Source organism: Pseudoliparis swirei, chromosome 4 (assembly GCF_029220125.1).
Source record: "Pseudoliparis swirei isolate HS2019 ecotype Mariana Trench chromosome 4, NWPU_hadal_v1, whole genome shotgun sequence".
Classification (NCBI taxonomy): Eukaryota; Metazoa; Chordata; class Actinopteri; order Perciformes; family Liparidae; genus Pseudoliparis; species Pseudoliparis swirei.
This window is the reverse complement of record NC_079391.1, coordinates 32,954,407-32,968,678: the sequence shown is the minus strand read 5'-3', so window position 1 is coordinate 32,968,678 and position 14,272 is coordinate 32,954,407. Positions and strand designations below refer to the sequence as shown.

Genomic DNA, 14,272 nt, shown 5'->3' with positions numbered 1-14,272 from the left:
TACCTGGCCTCCCCGGTCTGCGTCTCCATCTGGTTCACCTATATATTTATATATATATATATTTATGTGTATACCTGGCCTCCCCGGTCTGCGTCTCCGTCTGGTTCACCTATATATTTATATTTATATATTTATGTGTATACCTGGCCTCCCCGGTCTGCGTCTCCGTCTGGTTCACCTATATATTTATATATTTATGTGTATACCTGGCCTCCCCAGTCTGCGTCTCCGTCTGGTTCACCTATATATTTATATTTATATATTTATGTGTATACCTGGCCTCCCCGGTCTGCGTCTCCATCTGGTTCACCTATATATTTATATATATATATTTATGTGTATACCTGGCCTCCCCGGTCTGCGTCTCCATCTGGTTCACCTATATATTTATATATATATATATTTATGTGTATACCTGGCCTCCCCGGTCTGCGTCTCCATCTGGTTCACCTATATATATATATATATATATATATTTATGTGTATACCTGGCCTCCCCGGTCTGCGTCTCCATCTGGTTCACCTATATATATATATTTATGTGTATACCTGGCCTCCCCGGTCTGCGTCTCCATCTGGTTCACCTATATATTTATATATATATATATTTATGTGTATACCTGGCTTCCCCGGTCTGCGTCTCCATCTGGTTCACCTATATATTTATATATATATATATATTTATGTGTATACCTGGCCTCCCCGGTCTGTGTCTCCATCTGGTTCACCTATATATTTATATATATATATATTTATGTGTATACCTGGCCTCCCCGGTCTGCGTCTCCATCTGGTTCACCTATATATTTATATTTATATATATATATTTATGTGTATACCTGGCCTCCCCGGTCTGCGTCTCCATCTGGTTCACCTATATATATATATTTATGTGTATACCTGGCCTCCCGGTCTGCGTCTCCATCTGGTTCACCTATATATTTATATATATTTATATATTTATGTGTATACCTGGCCTCCCCGGTCTGCGTCTCCATTTGGTTCACCTATATATTTATGTGTATACCTGGCCTCCCCGGTCTGCGTCTCCATCTGGTTCACCTATATATTTATATATATTTATATATTTATGTGTATACCTGGCCTCCCCGGTCTGCGTCTCCGTCTGGTTCACCTATATATTTATATTTATATATTTATGTGTATACCTGGCCTCCCCGGTCTGCGTCTCCATCTGGTTCACCTATATATTTATATATATTTATATATTTATGTGTATACCTGGCCTCCCCGGTCTGCGTCTCCGTCTGGTTCACCTATATATTTATATTTATATATTTATGTGTATACCTGGCCTCCCCGGTCTGCGTCTCCATCTGGTTCACCTATATATTTATATATATTTATATATTCATGTGTATACCTGGCCTCCACGGTCTGCGTCTCCATCTGGTTCACCTATATATTTATATATATTTATATATTTATGTGTATACCTGGCCTCCCTGGTCTGCGTCTCCGTCTGGTTCACCTATATATTTATATTTATATATTTATGTGTATACCTGGCCTCCCCGGTCTGCGTCTCCATCTGGTTCACCTATATATTTATATATATTTATATATTCATGTGTATACCTGGCCTCCCCGGTCTGCGTCTCCATCTGGTTCACCCAGCTCTTGTAGATGTCCACCGGGTCGGTCTTGATGTTCAGCGTCTTGTCGTCCATGATCTCCTTGACGACCGGCGCCAGGATCTGCCGCAGTGCGTTCTGCCCCCGGGCGCCGCGGTGGAAGCTCACCACCATCTTGATGATGGTGGGGTTCCCCGTGACGATGTCCTTCATCTGGTCGACCTTTGACCTGCGAGGGAAATTCAAACGCTCAACAAGTCTTCTATTCCCCGACAACCACACGACAGAACTACGTGAGAACAACGGTTATTTTGTCGTCGGCCATGTTTACGTCGGCCATGTTTTAGGTCGTCCTGAGACGAAGACGAGCATTCACACAACTCTGACCTTTGACCCTCACATCAGAAACAGGAAAAACTCCCCCAAAAAGATTTTGTTAACGGAAAGAAAAAATAAAGAAATCTTCTGGAGATCAACAGAGGAGTGTCTCTATGTCATGTGTACCGAATAATATATATATATATATATATATATTATAATAATAAATACTAATTATAACAATAAAATAACTGTAAAAATAAAATAACTAATAATAAAATAAAAATTATTATTATAATAATATAAAATATTTTCAAATAAACCGACGGTGGTCTTGAAAATCTACATTTGTGTAAATATTTTGCAGCCAAATCAAAGATATTCAACCTTCATTACATTATAATGTTTTAAACACTTCACTTTGTTCGACAAATCCATTCAGTGCATCTGGAGCCAACGTTTTCTTTCTGCCTTTAGAATATTATTTTATTGAATCTCATCGTTTTCCTAAAAAAAATTCTGCTCGAAAACACTTTTTGTGCGTATAAATAATAATAAATCCAACCGGGCCTCACTTGATCTCCTCCTGCAGGGCGGTCTTGAAGAGCTTGGTCAGCAGGTACTCCTCCCGCTGGTTGGAGGCGTAGTTATACAGCGTGAAGATCACAGAGTCCATGAACTTGGTGGATTTGTTCTGCGGCATCTGAAAGATCAGCTTGGCGAGATACGTCGGGTTGGTCTGAGAAGGACGAGAGGAGCTGGTGTCACAGGAGACTCTAAGGTTCTAGGACCCAGAGACAAGGCGGAGTGTGTGTGTGTTACCTGCAACAGGTAGAAGAGGTACTGGTAGGCCTCCAGCTTGAGCCTCTTCTCCTTGCTGAGCGCCTTCAGCCCGCCCCGCTGCTTGTTCATCATCATCATGTTGGACAGTTGGCCCTTGTTCTTCTTGGTCAGCTTCTTGCTGTGGGACACCACCTCCTGCAGCGTGATCTTGTTCTTCACCAGCAGGCCGATCTTGATGTCCATGAGGTTCAGGTCGTTCTCCAGCTGCTGGTTGGAGCGGATTTTGGTGACCACCTCCTCGCGGAGACGCATGAGCTCCAGCTCCTCCTGGAAGTCCTGGTCGCTGTGGTCCAGCAGGTGGACGAACTTCCTCACCACGGCCATCGGGGGGTCCTCGGCGCTGACTGAGGGAGGGAATGGGTCAGCGCATGAAGAACTAGATTAATAAAGATTCAGAGTTGGTCCATAGCCATCTTTGGATAACCAAAGATGGCTATGGACCAATCACGTATCCCGATTATCATATAATTAATCAAATAACTTACTGACAAATTATATATACACACACATACATACACACACACATAAATATATATATAAATACAGAAATATATTAAAATATATTAAATATATATATATACAGTATAGAAATATATATACACAATGATATATAAATATAACATAATACATTATATAATAACTAAAATTATGATAAATAAATAAATAAGAATACAAATGTATAAAATCCTTGGTTTTCATGTGTATCAGGAGCGTCTCTACTCACTCAGCGTCTTGTAGTCGTCTCTGGCCTTGTTGGCTCTGATGAAAGCCTGGATCTTCACCACCTGATTGATCTGCAGGAGGAGACGGTGATCAATCACTGGGCTGATCGATTGGGTTCATTAAAGCCACCGTTACACAGGAATCCACTGGCAGTGCTGAATGAGACCATTGAAACCACCGGGACACGGAATAAATGTGTCCGTTCATACATTGAAACCACCGGGACACGGATAAATGTGTCCGTTCGCCCATTGAAACCACCGGGACACGGAATAAATAATTTTCTGTTTGAGTACTCACGTGATCTTGGAAGTACTTCAGGCGATCCTTGTACTTCTTACGCGCTTGGTGCATCCGGACCATGGACTGGATCTGAGAAACAGAACCACGATGAAACCTTCAACTGGGTTTCAAGTGAACAACAACGAGAACATCTCCTTTTCTTTCCATGTCAAACTCTGTGATAGTAACTTATATAGTAATATAGTAATTTATTGTAAAAACACAAAATGATTCGACTACAAGACTCGAACAATCAGATCAGTGTGTAAATCTTACTGAAACATAATTGAATGTATGAGACGATAAGATAAGTTAAAGTAAAATAAGGAAATATAAGTAAAAATAAGTTAGGACTTGGTTAAAACTTCAACACAAAAAACAATAGAATAATATAAACATACAGTATATGAACAATATAATAACTATTAAGTGTAAAATCAGTAAAACTGACACCAGTGCAAAATAGACTCAAATCGCAATAAGAGTAATGTCAACAAACATAAAACAAACAAACAATAAAGAAGTTTCATGAAAATATGTAATACAAGAGTAAAAATGCGAATGAGTGAAACTACCACCAGTGTCTAATAAGAGTGAGTAATATTGTTGATGTAATAATCTGGTCATAAGGGGTTCACCTTGACGGCCTCGGCGCTGTGGTCCTCCAGGTACTGCTTCCTGTCCTTGAAGGTCTTCCTCTGCTTGTGGCCCTTCCAGTGCGCCTGAGGACAAAGAGCCCGTCAGCTGGGGGGGGGTCCTGAAAGTCGTGTGGTCCCCCCTCCCCCCCAGACCCCCGGTGCAGCTCACCTGTATGCAGGTGACGGCGGGGTCCTGCGAATGCAGGAAGTTCTTCCTCTCCTTCTGGCCGTTCCTCACCATGTAGCCGCGGCAGCGCGCCTGCAGCTTGGCGATGAGGCTCTCGTTGGCCAGCCACAGCTGCTCCCGGTTGTAGGCCGTGGTCACGCCGGAGACCACCGACTGGAGGGGGGGGGACCAGTTAAACGCTCGACCACATTGATGAGTAGACTAACAGAAGCCGCTGTGTGCGGCTCCGCCCACCTGGATGTCCTCCTTGTTGAGCTGCGTGTTGTTCTGCAGGAAGTCCTCCGGCTCCACCCAGGTGCCCTCCTGGCTCTGCAGGTTGTAGTAGTAGTTGTGTCCGCCCTTCACCCAGTGCTTCACCCACACGCCGCCATTGTCCCCTGGAGCAACAAGGAGCAATAATTAAAGATTCATTTTCACACCTGGAAAAAAGTCAATGTCCGTTAAATTGTCCGCTACATTTAGAAGATTTCCATATGGAAATATTCTAAAAATGGCGTTCAATTCAACTGATTTTCTTCTTTTGAGGAGTCTAAAATACTTCCACAGCAGCTCTATCTGCTCCGGTGAAACACTGACAATATACACACACATATTATTAAGAATTAATAATATATACCTGGATGCGATACAACAATGAAGATTAATTTCTAAAGATGTTCTGCTGGATATTGATATATCTCTCTATATATACATACATATATAAAATTAAATATTACTAATAATAATATATATATACAATTAAATATTGTATTAATAATATATAACATTAAATATGATTAATAATAATAAATATACAAGTTTATTATTAATAATAATTAACAATATATACCTGGACATGGTCCAACAATTAAGAATAATTTCTAAAGATGTTCTGCTGGATATATATATATATATTTATTATATTAAATATTACTAATAATAATATATATAAGATTAAATATTGTATTAATAATATATATAATATATAACATTAAATATGATGAATAATAATAATAATATATATACACGTTTATTATTATGAATAATTAATTATATATTCAGTTAAATTGATAATCCTTCTTTTTAGGCGTCTAAAATACTTCCTCATTAGAACTTTACTGCTGCAGTGAAACACTGTAATATGACACCATCAGGCTCTTCATACATCTCCAATAACAGTGAAACTGCGTCATCCATCCCATAATTCCTCACCCTCGCTCTTCTTCCCGTCCTTGACCGTGGACAGGTCGTGCTGGTAGGTGCTGGCGCACTCCGATGTGACGCCGTACAGCGCCGCCCCGGGGTTCCTCAGGGCCGCCAGCGTCTGGGCCGCCTCGCCGGCGTCCACCGCCTCGTTCACGGCCTGGATGGACTGAGAGACTGCGGGCGCAAAAACAAACGAATAAGAACGGAGCCCCATCCTCCTCTTCACCTTCACCCTGGACGTCCAGGAGGAGGCTCTGGGGTTACGTGTGAAAAGGAAGTGAGCGTTACACTGTAAGGCCTCCTCAGTGTCCTGGTTGGCCCGCAGAACGGCGTCCTGGATCTCATCCAGCCACAGCACAGCAGAGGGGTCCTGGGTCTCCTGGGGGGGGGGGAGACCATGTGATCAGAAACACACACATACACACTCTCTTCCAATTCATCGTCATGGTTGAACGTCTTTGTTTTCTCCTCTAAATGCTGCAGCCTTAAACTAAAAGATGCTCAGTTTTTTCCCAGAATTCATTCAAACTCAGAAGAGAAGACATCCCATCGCTCAGAACGAGTGGAGTGAGACGTCGGCACTGAACTGACTGCAACTCACGACTATTCTCGTTATTCAGTCTCTGAAAGGAGGAAAAATGATGAAAATGTTTCCTCAAAGCCCAAAAACTCCATAAAGTCAGTTTAACTGTCACAGAGGAGATAAGAAGACAAAAAGATTATTATCAAAACTGTAAAATTAATTTTATTGAATCGTCCACCAAACCACTTTTTTGGTCTAACATGTTTAGGAAAGCCTAAATAGGAGGGCGGACTCATTTTAAGCTTTTAACTGCTCCTCCAGCTGCTGGAAATAAACGTGACCATGACGTCACAGCAGCTTCACCTGACCAGTCAACCCGCAGTGACACCAACCGGCACCAGATGGCGGTCGCCGCCTACGACTTCTTCCTAGACTCATTTTGGTTTCAGGCCTTTCAGTGTCCCGCCCCTTCATGGTGAGAGGAGGTGTGTGTGTGTGTGTATGTGTATGTGTATGTGTGTGTGTGTGTGTGTGTGTGTGTGTGAAAGAGGTGGGCGGGTACGACTGATACTCGATCATGGAGGAAGATTTCTTTGTGAAGGGAAGGAGGCTCAAACTCTGTATAGTAAACAGCTGTACCCGTTCACTATGTTTACACTTGGTAATATGTAATTGATGTGTGTGTGTGTGTGTGTGTGTGTGTGTGTGAGAGAAACAGGGGTGTGGTTGTCAGACACTCGGGCGTAGCTTGCTGGAGCTCATCAGACGTTACAGCACATCATGGAAATAGGGGAAGTGAAGCTGCTGGGTAATAACCGTCTAAAGTTAAACCCATGAGCTCATTGCTTTTGACTAGAACCGACTAGAACCCTGCGCTGCGAGGGGAGAACCATGTGACTTCCTGTGTGATCCAGACCCGCTGAGAGGGATTCATGGAGGTGTTTACACCCTCAGACATCTCCTCGTCGGGCCCTCTGACCTCTGACCTCCTGGAGGACCCCCTCTCCATCTTTGGGTCTTTCTCCTCTCAGCTGGGGAACAACCTGTGGAAGCCAACAGGAAGTCCACACGCGGCCCCATAACTACTTCCTGTGCCTTCAGCCAATTACCTCACAATGCCAACCAGCGGTGTGTGTGTGTGTGTGTGTTCAGCTTTCTGCCCTTTTATGGAAGCAGAGTTGTTTCTTTGCCGTGACATCAGGAGAATAGTTTGCCTTTTTTTCTTCCTTCCCTCTCCTGTTTTTGCAATAGTGATTTTTTTCCCCCCTCGCATGATGCATTCAGGGTCTAGCCGACTTTTAAAACGGCAGCGTGGGCGTCGGCTAAATATTTTGGAGCCTCGGCGCGAAAAGAGACTTCCCCTTATTTACACGGGATGAACCACCGGAGAACCGCTCCATTCAGAGCTCAAGACACAGAACAAACGCTTCATGGGCTATTGCCCAGTCGGCACACACACACACACACTCACACACTCACAACCGTGACGACGCTCACGAAACACCAACCAGACGTCCCGAGGCTCTCGTTTCATAACAAACAGGAGGTTTATAAAACGCTGTTCTGTGCGTCATGTGATCCAAATCAGCCTCAAAAGATGAATTTGAATTAATTTGATTATTTTTTTGTTCGGATTAATTGAATTGTTCCAATAAAATGGCTTTAATTTTTAAAAAAAGTAATTAAAATACTGGCTTGTCGTCGCTCTCACTATCTCCCACTTTCTAAAAGAGGGAATGCACCTTCACTAATTTAATTTAAATAGTTTAATAGCTCCTGTGCGCTGCAGTCTAACTGCCCCAGGTGCTGTTTGCATAGCGCTCACCTGAGGCCGAGGCACACAGGACGATGCAAATCAAAAGGCGGAGAACCTTAACACCAGATCTCTGCACGACGACGAGCTCCTCGCCGTAAAGAAAGGCGAGCGGGGCGGTCGCTGGTCTCACGTGAGCTTTCTCCCGGCGGGCCTCCAGCAGCTTGTCGTGGTAGTGCTGCGCCACGGCCGGGTCCACGTCCGACAGCTTGGCCGACGGGTTCTGCAGCATGGACAGGGTCTTGGCGGGGTCCCCCTCGTCCAGGGCCTCGTTGATCAGGCCGATGGCGGCGATGCCTGGAGGAGGACGAGAGGACCACGACGTTCTTCAGGCAGCTAGTGACGGTGTGGGCTGCGTGCTAACGGCAGCTTGAGGAGGGGGCGGGGCTTAGCAAAGGGTCAAAACTAAACTGAACCTTTTCCTCCTAGACTGATCTGTAACATGTTTAGTTTATGTATTAAATATATTGAGATACATCAATAAATGTATTAACGCTAAAACAAAGCTAGCTCCCGCTTTGGACCTGGACCAGGACTAGGACCTGGACCAGGACTAGGACCTGGACCAGTCACGGTGCATCCCCATTACGAGAAAACACTACCGCGTTTGTCCACAGGGGGCGCCAACCTCAACACAAAATGAGGTCCTCCGTTAGCACACATGCTATTAAACGTCTCTACACATTTAGCTTGTATTAAATAGACGCCGTCTCTTTAAATCTTACGCTCGTGCTCCTCCTGCACCGTCAGGTTGACCTGGTCCACGCAGGCCTGGATGTCGTTCCAGGTGAGGAAGTCGCCGCCGTCCTCCCTGGCGGCCGCCTTCAGGAGCATCAGCGCGTCCATGTACCTGAGGAGCACACGGCACGTCACGCACGCCGCGGTGCGTTCAAGGAACACGGGGAAACCTCAACAACCTGATATCCTTTTCCCCAGCTTAAATTATGATGTTTAAACGTGGGGAAACTTGTAAAATATAGGCGACCGATGAGTAGAAGCTACATTGCGTCACGTCACAAACAAAGTTTATAAACAGTGAATATTTAAACTTTTTTATATTTTCATCTGTTACTTATTCAGTCTCTCTTTGGACCTCTCAAGGGACGGGGCTTAATGTGTGTGTGTGTGTGTGTGTGTGTGTGTGTGTGAGACCTCTGGGCGTAGTCCTCCTCCACGTTACTGAGCCCGGTGACGGAGCTGCTCAGCTGCTTCCAGAGCGCCGCTCGGTCCCCGGCGTCCATCGCCTGGTTCATCAGCACCACCGACGACAGCATCTCCACGGCAACCAGCAGCTCGGGGTGCGACAGCGAGCCCTGAGCCGCAAATTAACCATTAGCTATATATATATATATATATATACAGAAAAATTACACGACTTTGCCAATAACCTTCTTGGTTTATTTGATTTTTTTCAGGTTTTTCACAACTGTTGGTTCTTACTTTCATAATTATCTAAATAATATAAAATCTAATTATCTTTTTAATCTGTTCAGTTAAAAAAACTCATTATAAAACTGTAAAAAATGTTTTAATAATTTATACAAAATTACTGCGCCGTAAAATATGAAACAATATTTGCATTAAATATGCGTGTAATGTAGCCTCAACAGATCACATGACTACGTGACCACATGACCACATGACCTCATGATCACATGATCACATGACCACATGACCTCATGACCACATGACCTCATGACCACGTGCCGGTACCTCGGGGCTCTGCTGCTGCAGGCTGAGCAGCTCTCTCTGGTAGAGGTCTGCCGCACCGGGGTAGACCTCCGGCAGCTGGGCGTCGGGGTTCATCAGCTCCTCCACCGTCGTCTCCGGCACGCCGGCACGCACTGCATCGTTGATGCGCTCCACCGCCTTCAACACTGCACACACACACACAAACACACACACACAGGGTTGATTCGAGGAGCGGCTGCAGGCGTGGCGTCGGGTGGAAGGCGTGGATGTGCGTACTCTTCAGGAAGCCGTCCGCGACCTCGTTGGCCACGTCCACGCCGCCCTGCAGCTCGTCCCGGGTCAGCGCTTCGCCTGGAGACGCCTGGCGGGGGAGAAGTCGGGATGAGGTCACGCGGAGCAGACGGACTCGTACTGTTCTTTGTGTTTTGCACACCGCTCCGCTACCTGGTCTTTGTTCTCCCGGTCCGCCTGCAGCTGCTTGAGGTACCAGCCTTTGTTCTGGACCTGCAGGTTCTGGACCCCCACGGCCTTCAGGGCCTCGTACAGCTTGTCCTCGTCGCCGCTCAGCAGCGCCTGCTCCGCCCCCATCAGGGCGCGGCTCACTGCGGGGGAAAGAGAGAGAGAGTCGATGGTCACCGAGAGCGCCGTGATGACTGAGGGGCCGCGAACGCGTCGCGGGACTCACCGTTGACCTGGTTGACGTTGCCCTGGATCTCCGCCTGCGTGAGCAGCTCGTCGTAGATGTCTCGATCCGCGTCGGCGTTCTCCATCTGCTGCTCGGCCAGAACGAGAAACGAGGCAGAGATATTATTAAAGTTATAAGCTTTACAGTTTAATATTATATCATCGCCTGCAGGACACCATTTACACACACACACACATATATATATATATATATGTACATATAAATATAAATATATATGTGTACATATATATATTAATATATATTAGTATATACACACATATATAAATATTTGTATATATATATATATTAATATATGTGTGTAAATATATATACATTAATATATATATATATACATGCGTGTGTATATTTACACACATATATATATAAATATATATGTGTACATATATATATATATATTAATATATATTAGTATATACACACATATATATATATATTTGTATATATATTAATATATATATATGTGTGTAAATATATATATGTAATGATGTGTGTGTAAATATATATACATTAATATATATATATGCATGCGTGTGTATATTTACACACACACACATATATATATACATACATAGATATATATATTTACACACGTATATATATATGATATGAGATTTTTTTCTGCTTTCCCTGTTAGCAAATCTTTTTTTTAAACATTTATCATAAATCCTTTGTGTACATCTCGCTGAAAGAGGATGGAGTGATGTCCCCCCCCCCCCCCCTCCTCGTGCCTAATGCTGACGCGGCTGATTTATCTGTGGTTTCCTGAGTGGTTCATGCCGGCCTCAGCTTCTTCACCCCGTCCCGCTTCAGGCGGCGCGGTTCCATTATTTTTCTAATCCCAACGCGTCGTGCCCGCTTTGTGGTCACATGACCATCGCTGCGTCTCCTGGGGGACGCCACCCGTCCTCAGGGTTTAAACAAATGAAAAGCTTCGTACCCGCTTGCGTGAGCTGGCCACCTTCTGGCCTTTGGCCTGGTACAGCGTGTCGTGGTACAGCGTGTCGTGGTACTGGCGAGCGGAGACCGGGTCCAGGTGGACCAGCATGGCGTTGGGGTTCTGCATGGCGGCCACCGTGCCCTCCGGGACGCCTTGGTCGATCGCCTCGTTGATGGCGATCACGGCGGCGTGCACTGAGGAGGCGGTGAGGAGATTTGAATATTAGTATCAATCAACAATGAACTTTGGGACATTTTAAGAGACCTGTCAATCACAGTAAGCCCCGCCCCTAAAGCTGCCTTATGGTCTGTGTGACTCTAAATGACCATAAAGTATAAATGATGACATCATGCTGTATAGAAGAAGACTTGAAACTAGAGACTGAGACATAAACTCATGTTTACAATGTTTACTGAGGGAATACATCAAGAGAAGTAGAGTCATTATATAGACTTCTATACAACCAGAGGAGTCGCCCCCTGGTGGTCAGGAGAGAGAAGTAGAGTCAATTACCTCGACTTCTATAATTAAGTCTCTTGTTTGTCGACTTTCAACAATAAACTAATGCAAAGTCTTATTCTTCAAACAGTTGATATATCCCCAACAAATAAATATGTCTGGATGACCTCGCTTTAGTTATGAATGCATGAATCAATTTAGGCCCCGCCCCCTCTCACATGCAGCTTCATCCACCGAGAGCTCATTGGCCAGAATGCCGCCGATCTTGCTGAAGGCGGGCATCTGGATCCCGTACTTCTCCAGCTCGCTCTTCATGTTGTCGATCTCCTCCTCTGAGAGAAGACGGAGCAGAAGGAAGACATCAACGCACAGAGCAGATGAACAGGGGAGGAGGAGGAGGAGGAGGAGGAGACAAACCATTCCTGGCTCAACTGACAGGAAAAGTTCCACATCTACGAATGACTTTCATGTTTCCAGCAGAACGAGGAGAACAGACGGACTCACCGGTGAAAGCTACTTTTCCATACAGGTCCTGGATCTGAGGGGCCAGGCCCAGCTTGAACAGGTACAGGCTGTGAGACGATACAGACACAAGTACATAAACAACAAAGGAACATGGCAGCGTAGACGGTGGAAGAACCGGAAGAGGACAGAAACAATACTTTTGACACACTGCTGGTGTGAGTTGAATATTCAGAACTGCACTACAAGCTAAATACTGCCCTAGAGAGAGAAGTTCAAAGACCGGCAGGTCGGCGCGGACATCGGAGCGCCGCCCTGTCCTTTAAGAGGAAACAGATGTCGTCACCGTGTGAAGCTGCAGGTCATAAACACATCAACGGGGTCGCTTCTTCAACCAGGAGTCAAATAAGAGCTGGAGCTACGGCGTGGTAGCTACCTGTCAATCACCTGGTAGCTCCGCCCCTAAAGCACCCCCTGCTTCATGGTCTGTGTGACTCTAAATGACCATAAAGTATAAATGATGACATCATGCTGTATAGAAGAAGACTTGAGACTAGAGACTGAGACATAAACTCATGTTTACAATGTTTACTGAGGGAATACATCAAGAGAAGTAGAGTCATTATATAGACTTCTATACAACCAGAGGAGCCCCCTGGTGGTCAGGAGAGAGAATGCAGCTTTAACACATGAAGCATAGACTTCTATACAACCAGAGGAGTCGCCCCCTGGTGGTCAGGAGAGAGAATGCAGCTTTAACACATGAAGCATAGACTTCTATACAACCAGAGGAGTCGCCCCCTGGTGGTCAGGAGAGAGAATGCAGCTTTAACACATGCAGCATAGACTTCTATACAACCAGAGGAGTCACCCTCTGGTGGTCAGGAGAGAGAATGCAGCACATACTTCTATACAACCGGAGGAGTCTCTGTGGCATGTGGATGTTACTGCTCTGTGTTTGGGCCACTCATACAGCGAGGGAATATGAATACACATATATATATATAAAACACACAAACACACACAGAACCCTTTCAGCGGAGGAGCCGCCCTGTTCGCCTCATGAAGCTCAACACTCTGCTCTGTGTTCTCTCAGTGAATGAATGAGGAGTTCATGGAGGAGGAGGCGGAGCCTACCTGAGAGCATGTATACAGTAGATGGAGCGTGGCATGTTCTTTCTGTCATATATGTCCGTGGTTTCTGGGTAGAAGATCTGAAACACAAGCGAGGACACGGATCAGAGGGGGGAGGGGAGGGGGGGTATCGGCACGCCGGGCGTGTCCCGACACGGCCGTGATTGAGGGTTAGTCGCTGCGATCGGGGGATCGGAGACGCCCTGGCAACGCGCGGAGCGACACTATAAGTCACGTCTGCAGTGGAGTTCAACACACTGGATGTTTTCCGAGTATCTGAATCCCCCCCCCTCCCGATTCATATACTTAAACTTTAACCAATATAAGCGCATTTAAAAGCAAAATATTTAGTTTTTCCCAGTGTGAAATATGACCAGATTGATGTCATTGTGCTCCGCTAGTGGAATCGTGAAGAAAAAACCAGATCTGCGACCAATAACTCTGTTTTGGTTCTTTACAAAATACATTCATAAACAGCTCGTAACGCGCTTCTTAAAGTTAAACTTATTTCTGACGACACCAAAACGTTTCTTCATTTTCACATGAAGCGTTGAAGTTAACACTAAAGGAAGTCAACGTCACGCTTCTGATCCGGTCCTTCACGGCTCGAGGTTGAACAAATCAATAAAAAAAAACAAGACATTTATAGTTGCAGGTTTGAATCCCCGCCCGACGGCCGGCGTTAGCTCACCTTGGGCAGCCCCTCCTCCGACATGGCGTTCAGCCACTGGATGACGTTGTCCGTGTGTCGGAAGTGGAGCCCGGTGGCCTGGAA

At 45.1% G+C, this 14,272-nt stretch overlaps 1 protein-coding gene across 2 annotated transcripts in view; it reads right to left on the bottom strand.

Moving 5' to 3' along the window:
• The window catches only part of iqgap1 (IQ motif containing GTPase activating protein 1), a 45,155-nt gene that overhangs the window by 12,519 nt on the left and 18,364 nt on the right, over positions 1 to 14,272 (bottom strand). Inside the window, exons 4-25 of one of the 2 annotated variants that reach the window (XM_056413237.1) lie at positions 14,189 to 14,266; positions 13,501 to 13,577; positions 12,406 to 12,473; positions 12,120 to 12,233; positions 11,443 to 11,636; positions 10,485 to 10,569; positions 10,244 to 10,401; positions 10,076 to 10,160; positions 9,821 to 9,984; positions 9,260 to 9,420; positions 8,833 to 8,957; positions 8,241 to 8,404; positions 6,060 to 6,150; positions 5,778 to 5,945; positions 4,821 to 4,963; positions 4,569 to 4,739; positions 4,400 to 4,483; positions 3,780 to 3,851; positions 3,481 to 3,550; positions 2,736 to 3,100; positions 2,489 to 2,652; positions 1,600 to 1,824 (exon numbers count right to left, since the gene is read on the bottom strand). In XM_056413237.1, the coding sequence (XP_056269212.1) occupies positions 1,600 to 1,824; positions 2,489 to 2,652; positions 2,736 to 3,100; positions 3,481 to 3,550; positions 3,780 to 3,851; positions 4,400 to 4,483; positions 4,569 to 4,739; positions 4,821 to 4,963; positions 5,778 to 5,945; positions 6,060 to 6,150; positions 8,241 to 8,404; positions 8,833 to 8,957; positions 9,260 to 9,420; positions 9,821 to 9,984; positions 10,076 to 10,160; positions 10,244 to 10,401; positions 10,485 to 10,569; positions 11,443 to 11,636; positions 12,120 to 12,233; positions 12,406 to 12,473; positions 13,501 to 13,577; positions 14,189 to 14,266 (3,026 nt within the window). Of the gene's footprint in view, positions 1 to 1,599; positions 1,825 to 2,488; positions 2,653 to 2,735; positions 3,101 to 3,480; positions 3,551 to 3,779; positions 3,852 to 4,399; positions 4,484 to 4,568; positions 4,740 to 4,820; positions 4,964 to 5,777; positions 5,946 to 6,059; positions 6,151 to 8,240; positions 8,405 to 8,832; positions 8,958 to 9,259; positions 9,421 to 9,820; positions 9,985 to 10,075; positions 10,161 to 10,243; positions 10,402 to 10,484; positions 10,573 to 11,442; positions 11,637 to 12,119; positions 12,234 to 12,405; positions 12,474 to 13,500; positions 13,578 to 14,188; positions 14,267 to 14,272 lie in introns of both variants that reach the window. The other variant, XM_056413236.1, reaches the window with a different exon arrangement.